The 14,126-nt window shown below is 50.2% G+C and overlaps 5 protein-coding genes across 5 annotated transcripts; 4 read left to right on the top strand and 1 right to left on the bottom strand.

Moving 5' to 3' along the window:
* Positions 1-1,348: 1,348 nt before the first annotated feature.
* On the top strand, positions 1,349-1,906 carry VTN31DRAFT_2407 (uncharacterized protein; the record flags this gene model as incomplete). Its single annotated transcript, XM_069402572.1, has 1 exon — positions 1,349-1,906. One exon carries the CDS (start codon positions 1,349-1,351, stop codon positions 1,904-1,906), a length of 558 nt encoding a protein of 185 aa, XP_069261840.1.
* A 1,804-nt stretch (positions 1,907-3,710) lies between these two features.
* VTN31DRAFT_2406 (uncharacterized protein) lies at positions 3,711-4,481 on the top strand (the record flags this gene model as incomplete). Its single annotated transcript, XM_069402571.1, has 3 exons — positions 3,711-3,941; positions 4,003-4,076; positions 4,226-4,481. 3 exons carry the CDS (start codon positions 3,711-3,713, stop codon positions 4,479-4,481), a joined length of 561 nt encoding a protein of 186 aa, XP_069261839.1.
* A 159-nt stretch (positions 4,482-4,640) lies between these two features.
* VTN31DRAFT_2405 (uncharacterized protein) lies at positions 4,641-4,914 on the bottom strand (the record flags this gene model as incomplete). Its single annotated transcript, XM_069402570.1, has 2 exons — positions 4,641-4,711; positions 4,764-4,914. The coding sequence occupies 2 exons, from the start codon at positions 4,912-4,914 to the stop codon at positions 4,641-4,643; spliced, it is 222 nt and encodes a 73-aa protein (XP_069261838.1).
* A 3,404-nt stretch (positions 4,915-8,318) lies between these two features.
* Positions 8,319-8,552, top strand: VTN31DRAFT_2404 (mitochondrial 54S ribosomal protein bL33m; the record flags this gene model as incomplete). Its single annotated transcript, XM_069402569.1, has 2 exons — positions 8,319-8,331; positions 8,383-8,552. 2 exons carry the CDS (start codon positions 8,319-8,321, stop codon positions 8,550-8,552), a joined length of 183 nt encoding a protein of 60 aa, XP_069261837.1.
* Positions 8,553-10,431: 1,879 nt separating this feature from the next.
* On the top strand, positions 10,432-12,546 carry VTN31DRAFT_2403 (uncharacterized protein; the record flags this gene model as incomplete). Its single annotated transcript, XM_069402568.1, has 8 exons — positions 10,432-10,474; positions 10,548-10,673; positions 10,766-10,877; positions 10,938-11,142; positions 11,194-11,349; positions 11,399-11,856; positions 11,917-11,946; positions 12,003-12,546. The coding sequence occupies 8 exons, from the start codon at positions 10,432-10,434 to the stop codon at positions 12,544-12,546; spliced, it is 1,674 nt and encodes a 557-aa protein (XP_069261836.1).
* Between the last annotated feature and the right edge of the window lie 1,580 nt (positions 12,547-14,126).

Genomic DNA, 14,126 nt, shown 5'->3' with positions numbered 1-14,126 from the left:
CCTACTAGTCCGGATCAGGATGCCGACAGATCGCCAAATGGATCAATCATCATTATTATTATGTGGACTTGCAGAAGTTGGACAAAGATGATTAATGAACTGTAGGTAGGGTCCCTCCGATTCGGCCAAAGGAGTTGGACTTTGGAGAGGGTCATCGAAGGGGGCAGCGGGGCTCTGTGATCCCCTGTCAACATGTGCTTTTGAAGGGCGGGAATACTGAATGAATGACGAGAAAGTACAGATATTTGTCATGATTCTGACAATGACATCTCGCTTAAAGTCAACACTAACCACAGTAGAGTCTGCAGATGAGTCAAAAGGACGAAAGTTTGCTCAGAAGTGTGCAGTACTCATAGGCTAGGTAGGTCCTCCGTATCCGCGTGTGGATTCAATTCTGTGGAAATTCACAGTTGGATATACTCCGGCAAGCAGTCCATCTCATCGATCAATCTGTTCATTACGTAAGCAATCGTCAGGAGAATGAAGGTAGGCTCACCGCCGCAACTTGTGCAAGGGCAACGAGGCACACTTCCTTGCGGGATGGATTTCCAATGTGATTGCTGCGATGTGGCGGTACAAAACAAAGTCAAAAACATGATTGATGGATACGAAATGTCAATGCTTGCAAAGTAAATGATTGGCTTTGCCACTATTTAAGGTTTTCTGGCGTCGGCAAATTAATCTTATCTTTCCAATGAAGTGACAGGAATCTCGGTTTTGTAGAGTGGATGAACCACTTCCTGTGGCTGGTCCTCCCACACCCCCGCGGGGACCCAATAATGATTGCGCTTTGATGATGACGTCAAGCCACAGCAGAAGTGACTCCTGTCTGCCTGCGGCTCTGGGATCCCCAATTGTCCAGGCATCAAAACTCCCAAACGGGTTTAGAGCAAGCCACAATGAACCAAAGGCCAAAAGGCGTCATGCTCGGCATGCAGATTGCAGAACGCACCATGCCGTCTTTGCGATAGGGAATTTGTCTTTCCAGACCATCGCGACAGATCGACATGTTGGGACTCGAAGAGATATAAGAATCGCGTCGGCCTCCCGAGGATGGACTCGGTCGAAGTCGATGACCTGATCGGATCGTACAACAAAGTACTTAGCATACCACTTCAATTAGACTACGAGTAGTACTCTCGTACTACTACAACTGCTCTCCTCTGAGCGACTCGCTTCTTCTCGCAATTGCTCTGTCACTACCGCCAAGTTGGCGCCATTCCAGAGCTCTCGGTACAAGCTGGACGACGGCTCGTCGTCTCGTCACCGTCGACCAAACAGCGATTCCATCCTGGAGCTGACCCGCGTACCTCGTTCGCCCACAACCACCACCACCACCACCACCGCCATGCCTTACCTCGATCTCACCGCGGACCGTCTCGCCCGTGTCCGGGACCTGGGCGATGACGAAAACTTTGTGCTGTCTGAATTCGAGAACCACGCTCGCCATTGCGCGCGCTGCGTTGATCCACTCCAAGTCCACCGCGAGGGCCACACCATCTGCGAGCAGGGTCTGCGCTATGCCATCGACGTTGCCAGCTACATCTTCTGCTCCGGCGGCAAAGCGTACTCGGCCATTGATCGTGAACTGGACCATTGTCTGGTGCTGCTGCGTATCCCGCGCGACTACAAGTCTGCGCGTCGTTTGCTGTTGGCCGTTGAGGAGGGTCTGCGCCTGCCCTCCACCACGTCGCACGCTATCACGAAGCCGGTTGTCCGCTATATCGAGGTCTCCCCGGATCGCCTGGCCGACTCACGACGACAAAGCGTGACGGAGCGAGTTGGGGAAATCATTGAGCGTGTGCCGCAGAGCCGTCGTCGTGTGATTGTCTACCCGCGTGGCAGCCTGTACAAGTCCGACGCTGTTGAGCGGGCGGAGCGTCGTCATGGGCGGGTGCATCGGTGATTCGAACTAAAATTCTCTGTCTTTGATCATCACGTCCGGTCTTTGCATTCGACGATATGGCTTCGTCTCCACCATACGCCGATTCCAAGGCGTCATTCTGCCAATTTCATCTCGGTCTTCTTCCAGACTCACGGGTCGGCTTATGAGACGGCGGCTACAGTCGTCAATCACCCATCCACGGAAGATGCTCCCATCCGTCGCACCACCGCGCAGGGCAACGAAGCCTAGTCGCCCCTTCGTGGGGAGGATATTTTTGCACCTGATTGGCAAATCTGTGCTTCCATGATACCTATTGTCCTGGTCCTACTATACTAAGGTCCTGTACTAAGGAACTTACAAAGGTATTTGCTTGAGTGTGTGCATTCAGGTGAATACTAGATAGTGATCAACACTGAATCGAGTCAATCAATCTCATTTTTACACCATTCCTTCAAGTAGGCATTGCAGATTTATTTTACTCGTCGTAGTACTATGTTTCTGCACTGGTTACCCTCTTTGTCCTTCGAACACTACTATCTAAGGTAGTCCTCAACGACGAACTTAGCTTCCGCATGGGGAGACTTGGCGTGCATTATTTTAATTTAGTCTCGTAAGCTCCAGGCAGCTTAGGTACTGTATCGGTTGGAAAATACCTCCCTCTATCCCGAAGCTTAGCTCAGTGGGGATTGCTGGATAGCTCTATGCATTTGGCTGCCTTGGACAATGCCGTCATGAGTACTAGTACTAGTACTCTTGAGACCTTCGGTGGATTTTCATCGTAGATGACAAAATACGCGTCATTAACGTTCTGAGCAGCAGAGCCATTAGGCTACTCTCTTCTGATCACGACTCCGGTTTTCTAGGCAGAGATAAACTGTTGTGGGATGATGCTAGGAAGTGCTCTTGGTGATTGATTCAGAGGTCGATGAAGGCAGTGATCCATTTACAGTTGACGGATCCATGCACTACCTACGTAATGGCAGGGTTATAGAACCTGTGAGGACTCTTTTTTACATGACAGGATGGAAGCAGAAAGTACTATGTTGAATATCTCATGAATCTCGCACATTCAAGTACCTTTCTTTGTTATCCTGTATTTGCCTGACGTTCCTTGGCTTGGTTATTGTTTTTTTTTTTTTTTTGTTTCCTAGTCTTTGTTCATGGCTAGGGGTCACTCCCTACCCTGTGTTGTACACAAGAGAGCGGAGTGAAGCAGCTGACATCCGTCTGTCAGGCAGAACTACGTGTCTTCCTCAAACTCGCCATATTGTCATAACCTGCTAGAACTCAAGGGAGTAACTATAGGTTCGCCTTGCAAAACAGTCTACCAACGCAGGAAACTGGCCAAATATTTGTCAAATGGAATACGGAGTAACTATACATATCAGAGGATCAGATGCCAAATGTTCTTGGTTCAAGCACAGATGAATGAAGTCCATGTTGAACCCTAAAGGAGTTTGTTGTAGTGGCACTCTCACTGATGCAGGGTCTGATCAGGAACTTCACACTGTCTCACATCTGGGAATAAACATATGACCATGATCTGGCATTGAAACAGTTGGATGTTGATAATGAAAACGTTCAGAGAAGTCCTAACTTCACCGTTCTGCAGTCATCGCCATGCTTCACGGAAAATCCCGTTCCAGTGAATAGCTCACCGTCACTGCCCTACCGTTTTTGACTGAATCACAACGGGTATGTGAGTGGAGGTAAGTGTTTACGCACTCGATGCAGTTCACAAATATATTTCTGTTGTTGTGATGTCGACTCTGTCAAGCAAATTTTCCTGCTTCTACCCATCTGGGCTCATTTCTTACATGTCTCCATGCCTGTTGCAGACAAGTTTAACGGTGATGAAGGCGCGCTTGACTGTGCGCATGCGCCAGGGCGTTCCCGCAAAACGGCCCACGTGGAGCACACCAGTCAGGAGTCATCCATCTCTGCTCGCCAGTCGCCAGCTCGCCTATTGGACGATGACCGTGACTCATCGCCCATGAGATCTGTTAATCTGATGGATGAAACATCGGGCTCGGAGGCCGACAGCGAAAGAGAATCGGTGCCATTCAACCTCCTTCACACTTGAGACAGGTGAATCTGGGCCATGCTGACTCTGATAGGATTCCCCGAGTCCCGATCGCGGCTATGATGCGAACTTTAGCACGGGGAAATATATGAGATTCAATCGTCGTTGGTACGTGCCAATCCTTACCTACCCCAAGCCTTTCCTTCATCATCCGATCCAGCGACGTGCGAGCCGAACTCCATGCACCGGAGATGGGGAAGGATTATAGAACACTTGTCTCGTCCATCTGATCATCCCGGCTAATCTCCACATTCTAGGGGGATAAGCAGGCACTACCCGTCGCCAAACGCAACAATTCCTGCCAAACGTTCCGAACGCCAGCCTTCCTTCAGCGATGACGAGGAGATGGAGGAAATTTCCGAGCCACATGATTCGATTGAGAGCCACGAACCTGACAAAGATTTGCTGCCCAAGGGTAAATGTGAGGAAGATGCTCAAGAGAATGAAGTAAGGCCAAAGAAGCGGGCAAAGAAGCAGCAGCGGCAGCTCAGCCAGCGACCAAGAACGAAGTGAGAGATCCGATCAAAATGTAGTATGTTTTCCTGTGTTCATCTTCCTTGCGAGGAGGGCGCTGTCGAGATACTCGAGCGGAAATTCCTTTCGCCGATTGTGTTTGTGTCGGTTTCTCAGATTCTGTGTGTACTTATCGTCCAAGAACGAATCGCAAACAGATCAATGACATAGTCTTTGGCTCCTGCACTGTAGCGTAGGAATCCAGTCTCGTGGCCAGCCTACAAGTGCATCTAGAACCCAAATTCTCAGCAGAGCTCTGAAAAATGACCGGGAGAGGCGCACTTGTTTTGATGAACTGCAAGGCGGTGATTCTCTCTGAGAAACGCCGTACCTTTGGCATGTTGAACCATCCAAAGACATTTTCTGAGGACAGTTTTGCCGTACCGTCCGGGAACGACGCGCTGGAATGAACACTCATGACCAAAGCGACCATCCTCTCGATTCCCGCTCCGGAATAAAATAGTACGGGCTACTCATCCGTGGACGACGCCACCCGATACCGGTGGATATATAGGTTACTTCCTGAAAGTAAAGGACCAAATTCCTGTCGTATTCCAGCACTGTCACGTTCATGGGCAACCCTGGCTGAACCGCACCCGCCTCCCTCCGCAGCGATCAAAGACAACAATGTCATGCAAGAACTCCTGGTCAAGCAGGGCACGAACTACCTCAGCAAGCTCACCCGATTAGTGGGACTTCGTAGCGATTTACTGCAATGCTCTCACTAAATTTTGTAGACACTTCTGTAGCCTGAGGCGAGGATATTAAGCATTGCGCCCGCGGCCGCCGCGAAGCGGCGGCCCACCCCTCGTCCACATCTACAGAGTAGGTAGGTAATATGTGAGAGTCGTTAACTCAAAGTTTCATTTTCGCACACCGCTTTCAATAGAGGCACAAACAGCTAGTTATACCAAATACGGTAAACGGTTTTGATACCCACCACCACCAATCTTTTCATCCGTCATTCTGCTATCCACGCGTTCCATTTTACCGTTCAATTTGTCTGAAAATCGTGAAATTGTCATTCAGGAAGCAATTGAAGCTCTTGAGAATGGGCAATACAACCCTGAGCGCGCCGTAGCGAAGGCGTTCAATACCTATCCCTCGGTCTACTACACCGTCGACTGATAGGAATTACAAATCGCCGTGAAAGCCATCAACATCAGCAGAGGTTGGCTCCGCCACAGGAGGAATTCATTGTGAACTGGATAAAGAATCAAGATCGTATGGGACGTCCTCCTAGCCATCGACGTGAAATGGCGACCGAAATCCTGCGGCTCAACGGTGACCCAAAGCCTTTGGATAAGGATTGGGTGACATCATTACAGAAACGCAACTCGGTGGTCAAAACTTGCGTTGAAACACCCATACAAGCCTCTAGGATTGAGGGAACGAAGCGAGAACGTATCCAGGGCTTGTACGATCTTCTCGAGGAGACCAAAAACAAGTACAACATCAAGACCGCGAACATATGGAATATGGACAAGCACGGAATCCAGGAGGGTGCGTGCGATAGTCACTGAGTGGGTGTTGTCTGCGACCAAGCAGAAGAAGGCATATGTCACGGTTCCTGATTCTAATTCGTGGGTGTCGGTTATCGAGGCCGTAAGCGCGGAGTGTCGTCACATCCGGCCCCTCGTCATCTTCAAGGAGCAGTATCCAAGCAAACTGTTTTCCGGCCAAGGAAGAGGTGCCCGACTGGGGGTGTTCACCTATTCTGAGAATGCTTGGACGTCCAACCAGATTGCACCAAACTGGTTGAAGGAGGTTTTCCTGCCAGAAGTCATGGAGTCCTTTGCTACATTCGGTCCACCAAATTTCATCAAAAGAGACTTCGACATCGGCCTGACTGCATCCGACACAATGGCTATCCTGCAGGCTAATAGGGAGTCCCCTTCACCAATCACCATGCGGGATATTTACAACGAACGAGCGTCGATCATGAGGAAGGAGCTGGATGGACTTGTGCAGTCCAAGGCTAATGGTTTTCGAGGACCGATATTTTCTTTTCCACTGGCGCGACCATACTCACAGACTAACGCTGTTCGCCTTTTTTCCATCGACGAGCTATCGCGTCATTTCCCGGAGGTCCTCTTGATCGATACAACCTATAAGACAAACAGATTCAACTTTCCGTTGGTGGATATAACAGGCCAGACGTGCAACAACCAAACCTTCGTCGCCAGCGCGTTCATGAGAGAGAGTGAAAAGTCATTCGTGTTCTGGAACCTTGAGCGCACTTCCAATTGCGGGCGTAATCAACTAGACCGGTTTAAGGGTCACGTGATCAATGGGATTAGGTACTAAGCAGTAGATCACGTGATACAATTTCACGCCAAGCTTGTTGCTTGTTTGCTTGTTTCCTTTTTCGGGCTTGGTTTCGTCCACCATCGCGTCCTCGTCTCATATTCCCCTTCCCAGTCGTCTACATCAGCGGTACCAAAGTGTTACCTGGCGAATCCATATATCTCAAATCGTTTTATCCAATACTATCTGGGCTTTTTACAGTGGCTTCCCAGGGACAAAATGGACAATGCTGCAGTTCATGCAAGCAGACGCGTCCTGTTGAGGACTTCGATGTCAACAAACACGGCAAGAGGAAGATGACTTGCAAGCGTCACGGTTCGAAGCGTCCTGTGGAGTTTGATGATTGGGACAATTTCATTCAGATCCTTCGTGCTTGGAACAAGCCCGTAAGGATCTGGAACAACGCGCCGAGTCCAATAGCTCATGGTCATGATCCGCACAGCTAACAGGGTCAGCGCTAGATACTGGATATGAATCTCACATTTAACTTGGATGCTCTGCCAGTTAGATTTGGCTTGCTACGTGGAAATTCGAACTCGAGTGACGTCGGGAACGACCCCACCTCCAGCGCCTTTTCCATGGCGGAATTGAATACCAGCATGCGTAATCTCACCGAGATCTTGTGGAAAGAAGGGGGCTTTCGATTCCGACATACTTCTACGATCAGAAAAAAAAAATCTCGTTCCACCACTTCATGCGCGGGATCAGGCACGACTTTCACGATCAATGTCCCGTTGCTGCATTGAGTAAGAATCGACAGTACTTGCTCGACAGTAATCGATCATCACTCAGTTTGGAAGCTTGCTCCGGGGGAACAGAGGTGAAGACGAGATACTGATCCCGAGTTCTATCCTGCAGAAGAGCTCTGTGAGATCTCAATGAATACTGTAGGTCACTGTTGGTGGTGAATGTTGCTGCTGAGCCCCTGCCGGAAGCTGCGCGAGAGGATTACCAGGTGGGAGTGTCCACGGTGAAAGGACAGACGATTAGTAGTTACTGGGATATGTACTCGGCAAACCTGGGAAAGGAGTGAACTGGAAGACTGGGGCTAGAGACAGTTCAAGATACGTGGATGCAATGAAATTCAAGTCTGATTGAGAGAACAATGATCCCCATGGCCCCTGGATGCCATGGGAAGTAATGCTTTCATGACCCGAAAAGCTAGTATGTCGTACTCTGTCGTACTTTACATAGCAAAGGGCCGAAGGCATACGGAGTACCTATAAATTGCCATGACGTCAGTCATGTCACTTGAGCGACCAGGCTGCCAAGGCCATTCGGGCCGAATGGCTCCGATATATGTCACGTGATCATAACTTCTGGTCCATCATCGTTTCTGCTTTCAGGGCTCTTCGTTGAAGCATAGTACCGATCGAAACATTGTGAACAGCGAGGCGTTGGTGGACTTTTGTCGGCATTGACAATTAGACGACGTGGAATATCACTGTGTGATAGCTTCTTTTTCACGTCGGCATTGCACTGCAAATTCAGCCCCGGAATCGCTCGTGCTCTTGAACTCCCCGGTTCACAATGGCGAAGAAAGGTACGCTCTATCTACCTCTGGTGTTCCTTGATGATGCTGACACTCCGACAGCAAAGTCGCGGACAATATCCGTTCGACTCATCTCGATGGCCATGACGGGCTTCTATCGAACCATGGTCCGACCACGAACACATCGGCCGCTGAGTATGCTGAAATACGACCCCATTGTGCGAAAGAAGGTCCTTTTCCTCGAGGCAACCAAGGGCGGGAAGCCGAAATGAGTGCTCGGGATTGTTCGTGCGATACGGTTACGGAGTACGGTGTCATGTTTGGGCATTGGGATTTTGCGCCTCTCCTCCGACTTTGTATATTAGCGACCAAGCATCCCTTCACGATCAAGGCATCAGAACCTGGCCTGCATTGAATCTGTGATGCGATTTTCCGTTGATCTTCTCCTTGTCCTTGTTTGTTTCTTGCCTTGATCTGCGACGGCTAGCATCGCAGGTCGACTGAAATGACGGTGACTCCGCACGGACACCTCTCAGGAGTCCAAAAAATAAGCCCTCGTCGACAAGACCTGTAGTACCTCTAGGTACCTTATATACATCCATCCCTCCACGACGTCCAGGCACCAGACTACGAATTCATCTCCCTTGGCATGCATGGATCCGGCACAAACCTCGCATTCGCAATTCCATGAATGTATGATGATGTAGATATCGTACGGAGTAACTAACCTAGTCATTGTCTGATTCTTGAAAGTCAATGAAAAAAAAAATATGGCGGCCCAAGACTCGTTTGTTGAAATTGACCAGAAGAGCTCTATGTAGTATGTACCTCTAGGAGGATTCGATGGACAAACGGAAGAGTCCTGATTGGGCTCTGAACTGATGGCTCAAAATCTCCTATTTTGACCAATCCTGTGCCTAAAGTTTGCACACAGTTCCGAGCCGAGATTGACGGTCCGATCATTACTGGATTCAGGTGCCTGAAACACAAGTCAACTGGCCATGCCAGTCTTGTGACTTGCTTCCATCCAGCGACTTTCCAAATGGCCGAAGTGACCCGATACAGGTAAAGACCTAATTAATCACCTATGTACTTCGCTATTTTATAGGTAGAGGTACTCCGTAAATGACCTAAATGTAACGTGCGCAGTCCCAACATGGAAGAGGTTGATTTGCGCAGTTTCCAAGCAGATTTTTGTCCTGAAGAGGCATCAGGGAACCAGTTTTGGAGGACCCGACTAAGGCTGCCAAGAACTCCCCTTGTCTCCATGGCTGCCATGTGGTTTGACTAGCGGAAACTGGAGAAGAGCGAAATGGCTCGACAAACAAAAGGAGGAACCTGGTTGCGGATCAAGATTTTGCTTTTCGGCCCATGCGGCCATGCCTGCAGGATGCAGTCGCCCGTTTATTTCACGAGCTGAGAGAAATGGAAAAGAAACTTCTTGCTGCAATCCTAAGTCGACCCCTTGCCGAATAGGTACCTAATGGAAAACCAAAGTACACGAGAGAGTCATAGTCATGAATGATCAAGAAGACACAGACGATGATTAACTTAGCAAAGACTATAATATGAAATAGGAAAAGAATAACTAATGTCCAGGCGTTCAGAGTTTCGTAGAGTCTCATGAACTGGCGAGACGTAAGACAATCGGTGAATTCGTAGACTGAAATCTCCAACCTCGGGCCACAACCCCTGATTTTGGAGCTCGTTCGTCAAATCCATCGCCCTCTTCTTCGATTGTTGTACTTTGCTCGTTTGTTCTGCTGGCCAAATTGCACCTGGCGGTTCTGCAGCCACAGGCCTCGCACGGTGCCGCTGTTGGCTGGCGAGCTAACCTAAACGATATCTTCGGCCACGACCAATTTCTCCATCCTCGTGTCGGCCAACCACTACAGTACTAAAACGAGACGAGTTCCCTCCCTCGATCAGATCCCCAAGCCCCAAAGCCCGGCCACGATTTCCACCGTTCGCCCTTCACACGCGCGCCCGAACCGTCGCGACCGAAACTGTCTTCGGTTCCTCCCTTGCCTATGCTGGCTCTCCGCCGCGCCGCGAGCGCCAGGACCCGCTGATCCCTCCGATTGTGACTGATGCCGGGGGTGTGCATGCGATTCGCTCATCCGTTCCAGCAATTTGCTCTGACGGAACACCATGGGGAATACTCATGGAAAACAGGTGGCTTCCGCCGATGAACGTGAGCAGAATCTCCGCAGAAAAAACAATCTGCCAATCCATCAACGAAGATCCCGACTGACCGACAACTGCAGCAGTTAATCTCAGCCAATTCCGATTGTTGCGTGTGGTGGGCAAGGGCGCCTTTGGGAAAGTGCGGATCGTCGAGAGGAAAGACTCTGGCCTGACATTCGCTCTGAAATACATCCGTAAAGATGAGGGTACGCGACTTGGGACGGTGCTTTGGTTCCCCTACTCTGTCCCTGTGCGAGCATGCGACGCCGCCGCTGACACGGGTTTCCTGCGCTTGTAGTGATTCGATCCGAGAGCGTGCGCAACATCATTCGCGAACGTCGCATGCTAGAGCATCTAAACCATCCCTTTCTCTGTAACTTGCGCTACAGTTTTCAAGATGTCGAGTACATGTGAGCTGCCGTCACCCGCCCTGGTCTCCGCGCATCCATATTGACCGGTAATTTGTCTAGCTACCTGGTCGTAGATTTGATGAATGGCGGCGATCTGCGATTCCACATTTCGCGAAAATGCTTCACCGAGGAAGCCGTGCGCTTCTGGATCGCGGAGCTGGGTTGTGCCTTACGGTACATTCATTCCCAGGGTATCGTCCACCGTGATCTCAAGCCCGACAACGTCCTGCTCGATTCCCAAGGTCATGTTCATCTGGCAGATTTCGTAGGTTCTCCGACAGACCAGAGCGTTCAACCAGGCTGATGCGGAATCCAGAATGTCGCATCCGACTTCAAACCGGGCAAACCATTGACCAGCAAATCCGGCACCTTGGCATACCTGGCCCCCGAGGTTTTCGAGGGCGTCGGATATTACTCGGAAGTCGACTGGTGGTCGCTGGGTGTTACATTCTACGAGTGCATCTACAACAAGGTAAGACTCACGCAGAACACCGCCCGTCAAACTGCTAAGCTATCTGCAGCGACCGTTCGAAGGCCGGACTCAGGATGCACTCAGTGAAGCCGTTCGGCGTGCTCAACCCAAATACTACGTCACCAACCCCGCAGTGTCGGTCCCATGTCTGCGTGCCATGGCTGCCTTGATGGAGAAGGACCGGTCCAAGCGGATTGGGGCGGCCGGATTCGAGACGTTCACGTCGCATCCGTTCTTTGCCGACATCGATTTCGAGGCCCTAGAGAGGAAGGAAATCGATCCCATTTTTACTCCGTCGAGCGAGAAGACCAATTTCGATGCCACCTACGATTTGGAGGAGTTGCTCCTCGAGGAAGCGCCACTGGAGGCAAGAGCTCGGAGGCAGAAGCCGCGAGCAGAATTGCGAGAAGATGCCACGGAGAAGGAAATTCGGGAAGACGAGCTACATCGGATCATCGAGACTATGTTCGAGCCGTTTGATTACACAATGGTCAACTACAAGAATCGGTATGTTCCTTTAGAAAAGCGAACCTTCAATCACCTGACAGATCTAACGGATTCTTTCAGCAACGCCGCTGCTGCATTGGAAGCGATGGGGTAAGAACTTGCTGAGCCCAATTTCAATCCCAGGAACAAGCTGACCCAAATTCCAGGAACGCTGAGGCGAAGCTCCCCGCTGCTAAATCCGAATCAGCCCATCCTCACAGCGGGTCTCAAACTCGCTCCGGGAGCGAATCCGTTTCTCAACAACGCGAGAAACCTTCCCACGAAACCCAAAGGCAGAGTTCTCCTCCACCTGTTGTGGAAGCAAGAGAGAATGACACTCCTAACCGCCCGAAAACATCATCGGGACAGGCGCCACCAATACCCTCTGCTGCGCCTCCTCCGCCGCCGATAGGGTCCTTCAGTAGTCCTCAGCCCCCGGTCTACACTCAAAAGAAAGCCTCCTCGCGCAAGATGAGTAAAGGCGGCGGGGTGCAGATGGTTCTGGACGAAACTGGAAGCTGGAGTGAACTAGCGGATAAAAGCTCGACCTTGCCCGCGGAGGGATACGAGAACTTGATCAAAAAGGGTGCTAAGCCTCCGAGCAGTGGGATGTTTGCTTTTCTCAGTCGCAAGAAGGGACGGGAGCGCAGTCCTAAGCCGACCGAACCTGGTGTGCTGGGCAAGGAAGGGGCACGCCAAATCATCAGTTGAGGACACAGACTTCTTGATGAAACGATTTCTGTGCGTATAACGCCGACCTTTGCTTTCTTGATGGCCGAGACCACATCGGCTTCGACGTGGCAGAGCGCTTGAACTTGCGAGTGGGAGCTCCATGGCTGTGAGGCGACGGCCTCGACCTGCAGTCGCAGTTCCGGATGCTTCATGCAACTGGGTGCTGCACTTGCGATACCGACATCTCCAGTATGTTCTCCTTCGTCTCCTCGAGGTGCAGCATCTTGGGCCAAACTTCATTCCTCGGTTCGAAATTGCGATCCGAGACTCCTATATCGTTAATCCATTGCCTCTAATGATATTTTTAAAGGGCGGTTTGTTGCATACCCAATTGCGATGGAGGTGGTTGTTCATGCTATACATTGTAAAGTAATGACGACTGAATAATACTCCTCTAAATGTATTGATGGTACATCTGGGTTGTGTATCACTGCTGTTTAAATTTGGTTCTTTGCTGTCCTCGGGGTTCCTTCTCTCTTCCCTTTGCATGGAGTCTGGATAGATAGGTAGTACCTACCTAGGTACTACCTATTTACTCCGTACATTGCGAAGAAATTCCGCCTCCTGACGGCTTCTGCTCTCGGGTATGAAGTGAAGAACAACTTGCACCACTCGGGCCTAATCTACTTAGATGACAAACACGTCTACCGTGGGGATATTTTCATGCCCAATCCGAACCGATGGACTGTGGTATAGTCGGAAAGTATTCGGGATTTGTATATCATTTCACAACGGATCAGAAAGCCCGAACGCGCTTCTGGGGGTGATAGAAACGACAGAGCTGAACTGGTACGTACCAATTCACAGCAAAGGCAGACAGATACTGTAGGTAGGTCCCCTAGCTCAGATGAGCTCATCTGAGAGGAGTTTGTAACTAATTCCACTCTCAAGTGGCAAAAAAGGCCACGAACATTTCGCTCTACTCGTAGGCTACACCTGACAGATGTCAGTTCCGTCCTGCCTATATGGCTTCCAAACCAAGTCTTTGATTCCTTCTCTTGTATACCTGGTAGTAGGTAAGTACTATTTCTGTCAATAATCGATCGGTCTACTCCGTAAACGACGGAGTACTCGATACAGTGGAACCCTCTAAAGTGTCTTGTAGTGGCCCCTACTAAGACTATGAGTCTTGCAGCAGATCAACGCTCTTCGTTCAGTTCGAAACCCTCACCATGTGCACTGCTGTTTGCGATTGTCAATTCATACCCGGACAACTTGGAGCAAATAGCGACGTCCGTCTTGGTGTTAGACTCCTCATGCCTTTTGAAAATTCCGGAAGAAACAAGACGTTTCATAACGTCCTTCCAACAACAAACATCAACAGATCAAAGGCCATCAGGTTAACGAACTGTTGCTGCTTTCAGAGGTCTGCCGCGCGGCTGCTTTCACGGCGGGGCATTTTGCTCAAGACTTGTCAAGAGACGAAGTTAGATTATAGTGGCTTATTTTCTTCCGCCGCGTTTATGTAGGCTCAGGTCGGGCCGCCGGGGAAGCAGGGGGACCTCGGCCCGGCAGCGCTGATTTGACAGGAGTGACGAGTTACAAAGGGATGTGGTGAT

The sequence above is a fragment of the Thermomyces dupontii genome (genome assembly GCF_041956625.1).
Source record: "Thermomyces dupontii strain NRRL 2155 unplaced genomic scaffold VTN31scaffold_2, whole genome shotgun sequence".
NCBI classification, from domain to species: domain Eukaryota; kingdom Fungi; phylum Ascomycota; class Eurotiomycetes; order Eurotiales; family Trichocomaceae; genus Thermomyces; species Thermomyces dupontii.
This window is presented reverse-complemented; position numbering and strand designations above follow the sequence as displayed.